The sequence below is a fragment of the Tupaia chinensis genome, unplaced genomic scaffold (genome assembly GCF_000334495.1).
Source record: "Tupaia chinensis unplaced genomic scaffold, TupChi_1.0 Scaffold000037_4, whole genome shotgun sequence".
In the NCBI taxonomy this organism is placed as follows: domain Eukaryota; kingdom Metazoa; phylum Chordata; class Mammalia; order Scandentia; family Tupaiidae; genus Tupaia; species Tupaia belangeri.
Window position 1 is genome coordinate 52,761 of NW_006159487.1, and position 9,267 is coordinate 62,027.

Sequence of the window (9,267 nt, forward strand, 5' to 3'; positions counted from 1 at the left end):
GGGTGCTCAACTGGGCCCACACCCACCTTTGTACACACCGGGGTGCTCAACTGGGCACACACCCACCTTCTCACACACTGGGGTGCTCAGCCGGGCACACACCCACCTTTGTAAACACCGGGGTGCTCAGCCGGGCACACACCCACCTTCGCACACACCGGGGTGCTCAGCCCGACCCCCACCCACCTTCTGACTCGGACTCCTGTGGCAGATGGCAGATGAGGATTTGGATGTTTTCATGCCCACGACCATCCCTGGGGACACACGCCCTTCTCTTCCTGCCCCTACCCCATCCCTTCAATTAGGGTAAAAGTCACAGCCCTCATTATGGCAGCACTCCTGTTTGACAGTATTAAGAGTATTTTAAAACATTATTTACAGCTAATCCATTGTATACTACCAATAATTTCATTTCCATGACTCCTTTTTTGCTTTTGCTATTATTCCACATATTTTCTCTGACTTCTTCCCCAGTTTTTTGAAAACCTTGTCTCAGTATGTTTAGTTATGGGTGCTCAGTCATGAGTGCTCAGTCATGGGTACTCAGTCAGGGGTTCTCAGTCATGGGTACTCAGTCATGGGAGCTCAGTCCTGGGTACTCTGCTTCACTCTCAGTATGCTCAGTCATGGGTGCTCAGTCATGGGTATTCAGTCATGGGTACTCAGTCATGGGTGCTCATTCGTGGGTACTCGGTCGTGAGTACTCGGTCATGGGTGCTCAGTCGTAGGTGCTCAGTCGTGGGTACTCAGTCATGGGTATTCAGTTATGGCCTCTCAGCTTCACTCTTGGTATGCTCAGTCATAGGTACTCAGCTTCACTCTCAGTGTGTTCAGTCATGGTTGCTCAGTCATGGGTACTCAGTCATGAGTGCTCAGTCATGCATGTCAGTCATGGGTGTCCAGTCATGGGTACTTAGTCGTATGTGCTCAGTCATGGGTACTCAGCTTCACTCTCGGTATGCTTAGTCATGGGTACTCAGTCGTGGGTGCTCATTCATGAGTATTCAGTCATGATTGCTCTGTCATGGGTACTCAGTCGGGGGTTCTCAATCACGGGTATTCAGTCATGGGTGCTCAGTCATGGGTACTCAGCTTCACTCTCACTGTGTTCAGTCATGGGTGCTCAGTCATGGGTACTCAGTCATGAGTGCTCAGCAGATATTCTTCCAGCCTCTGATTGGCCTGTGGCACAGTGGCTAACTCCTGTGCACTGGGCCCTGGGTCCCACAGGGCCAGCAGTGGTTTGAACCCTGGCACTTGGGGGCTTGTGAGCATGCACATCCTGAATCCTGACAGAACGGAGAAATGGAGGAAACAGGACTGCAGCGTGACCACACCTCACTGGGGCTGTCTCTCTCTGCCTCTCTGTCTCTCTCTAGTGCACATATTCTCTGGTGGGGGAAATTAAAAGAAAAAAGGAAAAAGTCAGCTCTCAACACAACGGTTTATAGAAAGAAAAAATAAAAATATAACTACCATATGAGGCAGCAATCCCGCTATAAGGTGGGGTTCCCAAAGGCCAAGAAATCCCCCCAAGAGACACTTGCATGCCCACATTTATTGCAACACTATTCATAGCAACACAGTCATGGAATCAGGCTAAGTGCCCCCAAACCGATGAGTGGATTGAGAAAACATGGTACATACATACAAGCCCTAAAGAACAACAAAATCCTGCCATTTGACATAGAGTGGACAAACCTAGAAGATACCATGCTAAGAGAAATAAAGCAGACTACGAAAAGCAAATACTATCTCCCCACTTGACATATACCAAAAGTCTGCACTCCATGGTGGAAAAGAAGGACTTGAAATTGTATAAACAGAGTCAAGGAAATACCAGGGCGGCAGGGGAGTGGGCAACGGGTCTATGAGAGCATTTTTACTGGAGACATGAGGAGGAGGCTATGTGATGTTCAGTGCTGAAGACGATGAAGACATACATATTCTTAATTTGATTATTAGACACTAAATGCATGCTTTGAAAAACCATACTGTACCCCACACAGATATACATCAAATACATGTAAGCATGGCATCAAAACTAAAAAAATAGAATCTTAACTAAATAAATAAGTATGCCTAATTGGTGAGATTAAATTTAAGTAAGCTCGCAAAATATTTGTAGAAAACTACCTTATTATTGCTGGTGTACTCTTATTTTTATGATAAATCTCACTGGATAAGTAAAACATTAAATAAAATATTTCTACTAAATAGGCAAAACTTTTCTATAAACAAGCAAACAAACAAACACAAAACTACTTACCATAAGAACTACATGCCCTCGTGCTCTTTTCAAAAATATCCGATGTCATTTTCGCTAGCAATGAACTCAAGCGTACCCTGTCACCACTCTCCCCGCTTCAGTACAAAGATGCGTGTGCATTGGTACTTTAATCATCCTCTGTGAATGTTGTCTTTGACAATTAAAGGTGGAGGTGCACATATTAAGTTGGTATTTAATTATTGAATGCCCTGGGCCAACAGAGGTTCTCAGAATCTTGTGTCCCATGAGGCAGATTTGCCATTCTCAAAGGGAACAAGATGCCGGAGCAGTAAAGGGAAAGGTGAAGAGAAAAGGCACCACGAGGCCAAGTGGGTCGGACTCTACCTCAAGCTCTAAACGCTTATAATGATCCTGCACCAAGATCTGCGGCCTAACCCACTAACGATAATGATTAAAAAAAAAAAAAAAAAGAGACCGTTTCCATTGCATTCGGCATGTTTGTGTTTATGTAAGCAAGGACAACTTTAACTTTTCATAATTCTCGAAATGTACCATATCTGTCCAGATTAGGAGTAGCCCAGGAGGCAATGGGGCATAAAACAATGGTGACAGAGCTGGCACAGGCTCCTTTCACAGACGTGCGACTAGCCATTTCACAGACCTGTGGACAGGCAGGGGCGCAGAGACAAAAAGAGGTGAGGCTGGCTGTAAGGGAAGTCCACACCCCTGTAGCACTATCTGTAAGCCATGTGGTTATAAACAAAATGTTTTCATAAAAAATGTTAAAAATTGAGGTCCCTCAATTTCTTTACATTTTTACCGTCTCTAGTTAGAATAGGTTTCCTCTCCGAATTTTAACCAGGACTCTCCTCAGTGCAACTTTGACATCCTTATTCCTCAGACTGTAGATCAGGGGATTGAGCATAGGCACTACATTCGTATAGAAAACTGAAGAAACTTTCCCCTGGTCCATAGAGCCAGGGGAAGAATATTTAAGATACATAAATGCTGCCGACCCAAAGAAAAGACAAAGGGCAATGATGTGAGAGCTACACGTCCTGAAGGCTTTTGACCGTCCTTGTGTGGATTGTATATGGAGAATAGCAGTGAGGATGAAAATGTAAGAAATTAGAATGGTGAGACTGGGCAGCGTGATATTAACACCGACGACAACAACAACTACTACCTCGTTGACAAAAGTGCTGGTGCAAGAAAGCTGGAGAAGGGGCAGAATGTCACACAGGTAGTGGTTGATGGTGTTGGCACGGCAGAAGGTCAGTCTCAGCATGCACCCTGTGTGGACAGTGGCTCCAGCAAGTCCCATCACATATGAAGCGGAGGACAGCACAGCGCAGACCCAAGGGGACATAGTGACCTTATACAGTAACGGGCTGCAGATGGCCACATAACGGTCATAGGCCATTGAGGTCAGCACGTAGCATTCAGAGATGACAAAAAAGAGAAAGAAAAACAGCTGCGTCATGCACCCAGCATAGGAGATGACACCCTTCCTTGACACAAAGGTCATCAGCATTGTTGGAGTGAAAACAGAGGAGTAACAGAGGTCGATGAAGGACAGGTTGAAAAGGAAATAGTACATGGGGGTGTGGAGGTGAGCATTTAGACCGATGAGGACAATCAAGCCAAGGTTGCCCACCAGGGTGATGATGTAGATGATCAGGAACAGGTAGAAGAGGGTTTGCTGGAGCTCTGGGCGGCCTGTTAATCCAGCAAGAATAAACTCAGTCACGAAGGAGTCATTTCTAGCTGGCAGTCCCATCCTCAAAACCTAAGGAGACAGGAGTCGTTAGTAAACCCAGCTCTCTCCTTACAACCTGTCACTCGTTCAAACTGGCAGTCTTCAGGTAAATTCTCCTTCGTTTTCTGGAGTCTAAATGTCTTCCACATTCCTCTCCTTGACATCTGCCTGCCATGAATGTCACAAACAACTGCTCCTGTGCTTACCAGAGGACAGATGTGGGAGCCGAGTTCGACTCTCCCTGCTGATGAGCTTGGAGGTTAGCCCAGTCTCGTTACTCTGGCCCTCCATTTTCAGTCCCTACCCAGGCTTCCGTATTTCAGCAGATGCTTCTGCTTCTCTGTGATGACTGGTGAGTTAGAAAGCTAGTCCTTCAGGGAAGAGACCCTGACGATACTGGCTCCCCAGAAGGGAGCCCCTCATAGTCCGGGGTGCACAAGTGCCTCACTACAAGAACCCACACGTGCTGAGGAGACCCTGGGTAGCTGAGATGTACCCATCCCACCCTCTCAGTCTGCTCGGTCCTGGACAGAAGATGAAGAAACCGAGTGTCCCTCCCAGGTACGGGTAGGATGACATGAAAGAGAAACGGATTTTTTTGGATGCTGGTTATATTCGTTGTTTTAAATTTTACCAGACTGTATTCCTATGACACGTGAACTGTGCACATACGGCTGAGCCGTCAGTCGGACTCTGGCTGCTCACCTGCCGTGAGAGCGAGCACCAGGCCACCGGTCATGCAGTGTGAGGCTTTTGCTTACAGCTTATAACCCTCTTGGACCCGAGAGGCATGCAGGAGTGGGTCTCCCTGGGCCTTTCCCACCAGGGCAAGCTCCCCAAGGAGGGACTGAGGCGTCTGTGTCTAACGCTGAGTCGTGGGGGCAGGAGCCAGCCTCCACCAGGGACGCCACAGTCTCCAGGGCTCAGGAGAAAGGCGCCCACTCTCTTCCTCGGGGCGCTGACACCGGAGGCCATGGAGGGCTGACGATTATAAGTTAGGCAGTACGCCACCTGGAGTCAGAATTTACACGTCAGTTAGAAATGCTTGTTATGCTTATACTTTATGTTTTATTATATGTTATTAATATCTACAAGTTACTATTTTATTATTTGATTGTATTCTGTAGACGTAAAGAATGTTAAAGGTGCTTTGAAATGACTTTGGATATTTTTATTAAGAACAGTGATATAGCAACAGTCCTTCATCTCAGAAAGACTGAGTACCTGGGGTCCTACTGACTCAGAACTTTTGTCTCTAGCATTAAATGCCAATCTGTAGGAAAATTGCTGTTAACTAGCTGCATTTCAGGAAAGTAGGACTTTAGATTCCCTCCCTCTCTACGTGTGAACTTGTGCTTATGAGGGGACATCTACTGCTTCCACTTTTTATTTTACGTGAGTGCAGATTCCCGGGGACCTGGAGTCAACCTTGGAGACCGGCTCGTGCCGGCCACGCAGGCTGCCTCGTGCAGCAGCGCTTCGCTCCTTTACTGCTGAGTGTGTTCAGTCCACAGACCCAAGGCTACTCAGCCTCTGCAGGAATTTAAATATTGCTCAGATTCTGGTTTTAACACAAACCAGATGAGAGTGCAGGGAGGAGGACTGTGTGGTGGGCACCGACTAGGGCACCAGGGGAGGACAGGGACATGGGGGGAGGACCGTGTGGTGGGCACCCACTAGGGCACCAGGGGAGGACAGGGACATGGGGGGAGGACCGTGTGGTGGGCACCCACTAGGGCACCAGGGGAGGACAGGGACATGGGGGGAGGACCGTGTGGTGGGCACCCACTAGGGCACCAGGGGAGGACAGGGACATGGGGGGAGGACCGTGTGGTGGGCACCCACTAGGGCACCAGGGGAGGACAGGGACATGGAGAGCGTCTTTTGGAAGCAGGAGACACTACTACATTCATACGGATGAAGCCAAAGGGCTCCAGGTGGCTAGGGACCTCGTCCAACATCACGCGCACAGAGGGCAGAGGAGTTTGGGTTGGTTGTTCTGACTCCACAGCCCTCCCCTTACCACTCCTGTATACAGAAACAATACTGTCAACTGCGGGATAAGTGAGCACCTCTCCGAAGTGGCAGGACCGTTTGTGATCATCCCTCTTTGGGAATTGAGCATGAGCTCAATAACTTAGGAACACAGGCTCAGAACTGCAGGGCTGGGTCGTGGCAGGTTCAGATCCCCGGGATGGCTTGAAAACATGCTGGGTATGTGCACACACTTAAGATCCTGAGAAACTACCGGGCTGAGGGAGGGGTCCAATATGAGGAGACCCTGTCAGGTAAAGTAATAAATCAAAATAAAATAACTTAGGGACACAATGGGTGTTACTCCTGCACAGGAGTCTATAAATCCCTAATGTGAACTGATGTTGAGGAAGGAACCCCGAGTCCCAGAAGGAGCAGTATTAACGACCCGACAGAGCGTGTAGACACGGTGTGGGAAGAAGGACCGAGTCCCAGAAGCAGCGGTATTAACTACCAACAGAGCATGTAGACACAGTGTGGGAATTTCTTCCTTGCATAAAACCCTAAGGGCGGGCTCGCTGCTCAGAACAGACCCCGAGGTCCAGACCCAACTCCAGGCCCTGACAGTAGACAGCCAGAAGATCTGATGGAGAAGTGTGTTCTCGGTGCTGGCATCGCAGTCCCGCAGGCAAGAGATGGCCTCGTCCGTGTCAGAACTTCCGTCTCCTTCCAGGCAGAGGCAAGAAAAGGCACTTACCCCCGGGTAGCGTGAGGTCTCCAGGCACGAGGGAACTAGCGACAGAATCTCCTGTGTCCTAACGCTCAGTCCCCGCTGCGGCAAAGGAGAGGCTGGGAAGGCCACGGCCTTTACTGAATAGTTCAGCGTGGCTTCATGGTAGGACTGGACGAGGGGGCTGAGGGGGTGCAGGACACCAGGCAGTAAGAGTCTGAGAGGTCAGAGGAAGAGGTCAGCTGAGCAAGGGCACAGCGTCAGACTCAGCGGTAGCCCCGCCACCCCGCCACCCCTGCTCCCCTGCTCTCTTGCTCTCTGACCTCCACCCACCTGAGCATCTCGTCAAGAGGTTGTGGCCAGTCTCTTGAATAAGGGCATTACTTTTGATGCCCACACTGAGACTCCATCCTGGACGGGCCACCACCTGGAAAGTGAGGAGTGACAGCTAATATTTGGAAACGTGGAAAGGACAATGAGAGGAGGAAGGGAAACATGGGGGCTCTGGTCTTCCTGGCTCTGGTTCCAGAGTGTTGGAGCTTGGCCGGACAAGATGGCACTCTCAGGACGCTAGGCCGTCTAAGGTGAGCACACTGTGCATGAGATGGCCACACCGAATGGCTCCTCAGTGACTGTCTTCATCCTGGCGAGGTTTGCAGGCCAGCCTCAGCTCCACTTACTTCTCTTCTTCCTCTTCTTGTTGAATTCTGCAGTCATCGTGGTGGGAAATTTGAGCCTAATCAACCTGATCTGCTGAATTCCCACCTTCACAAACCCATGTACTTTTTCATCTTCAATATGTCTTTCATAGACCTCTGCCACTCTCCAGTCATCACCCCAAAGATGCTCGTGAGCTTCATGTCAGAGAAGAACTTCATCTCCTTCACGGGATGCATGGCCCAGCTGTTTCTTTTCTGCCTTTTTGTCCACTCCGAGTGCCACGTGCTGACAGTCATGGCCTACGACCACTACGTGGCCATCTGGAAGCCCCTGCTGTACACGGCCACCATGTACCCGCAGGCCTGCGCTCGGCTGCTGGGTAGCTGCTACGTGATGGGTTTGCAGGTGCCCTGGCCCACACAGGGAACATGGTCAGATTATCCTTCTGTGATTCCAACACCATCAACCACTACATGTGTGACATCTTCCCTCTCCTGCAGGTCTCCTGCAGCAGCACCTATGCCGATGAGCTGATGGATTCTGGGACTGTGACCACCGTTGTCATAGCATCCAGCTTGGTTATTTGCATTTCGTACGCTTTGATCCTCTCCAACACTCTCCACATCTCATCAGTAAAGGGTTGGTCCCAAGCCTTGGGCACCTGCAGCTCCCACGTAATAACCGTCACCCTCTTCTATGGTTCTGGGCTGGCCACACATCAAGATCCCTGCTGCTTCTCTGGGAGAAGCACCCACTGCTGGCCCCAGTACTCTTCCTTTTGCTGGACAGAATTTTTTTTTCATAGTACCCAGTCCTTTCCAAGTGTCACCAGGCTCAGAGTCACAATTAGAAAAGCAAATGGCCGCGACCGACTTCACTGTGTGCTAGTTACAGGCACGCACCGAGGGCAGTCTTCTGTGACTCAGATGCTCTAAGGTTCACGGATGAAGAAACTTAGCTAAGGACCAGCAGGTAGTGTCATGGCTATGTCACTGGACTCCTACTTAGTCAACTGCAGTTCAAGTCCTGGACCTGGTGACTTAAAATCACACCAGGCACATGTGCATGTGTGCCCAAAATCCTGAGAGAAGAATGGAGGAGAAGGGAATTTCAGTGTGGCCAACCACCCTGGGGGTGATTTCTCACTTTCTGTCTCTCTCTGGCTCTCCGGCAAGTGAGCACATGCACCCTATAGCAAAACTCTCTCTAAACAAACAAACAAACAAACAAAAAAACACTTAGCAAAGGCCACTGAGAAAACCTGCCTGGTTTTGAGCTCCTAGCCCCTGTTTCTAGAACGTCTCCTCCTGAGTTTGGGAGACAAGTTTGGAGGTCAAACCAAAAGCCAATAATGTCAAACGCCTCCACTTGGTTAAATGAATATGGGTTTTGAGGGAATCTTCCAGATCTAGGGCAAGGCAAAGCCCTCAGAGACCTGATGTCAAAAGCACACTTTATAACAAGAAAAATGTGTAAATTTCACCTCTTCAAAATTAAAAAATTTTACTCTGACAAAGGCCCTGTCAAGAGGAGAGAAGGACAAGCTACAAGGAGGAACTCTCTGCAGCTCTGTAGCCGTGCAGAGACTGGAGTATACAGGGCGTTCTCGAAATTCACCAGTCAAAAACTCCAGCTAGCAAATGATCAAAGAAATGAACACATATTGGGTTGTTGGAAAAATCATGACGTGTTTTTCTATGCAAAAATGTGTCATGACTTTCCAACGACCTAATATGTCACCAAAGAGGACATGCAGGTGGCGAGTAAGCACAAAGAAAGAGGCTCAACATCATTTAAGCAAACAATTCAAAACACAGCAAGAGGGGCCGGCAGGTGGCGTGTGGTTAAGGGTGCTGGACTCCCACATGGTCAACTGCAGTTTGAGTCCCGGCCCAGGTGGGTTGCTTTCTCTCT

The 9,267-nt window shown here is 49.0% G+C and overlaps 2 protein-coding genes and 1 pseudogene across 2 annotated transcripts; 1 reads left to right on the top strand and 2 right to left on the bottom strand.

The window, feature by feature from the left end:
* LOC102474859 (olfactory receptor 145-like) overlaps positions 1-2,318 on the bottom strand; it is a 4,818-nt pseudogene extending 2,500 nt beyond the window's left edge.
* A 741-nt stretch (positions 2,319-3,059) lies between these two features.
* On the bottom strand, positions 3,060-4,010 carry LOC102475282 (olfactory receptor 8B3). The gene has a single exon (XM_014588673.1). It carries the CDS (start codon positions 4,008-4,010, stop codon positions 3,060-3,062), a length of 951 nt encoding a protein of 316 aa, XP_014444159.1.
* Positions 4,011-7,297: 3,287 nt separating this feature from the next.
* Positions 7,298-8,288, top strand: LOC102475699 (olfactory receptor 143-like). Its single transcript, XM_014588634.2, is given in 3 exon segments — positions 7,298-7,442; positions 7,445-7,741; positions 7,744-8,288. Coding segments are annotated over 3 exon segments (987 nt in total).
* The last annotated feature ends 979 nt before the right edge of the window (positions 8,289-9,267 follow it).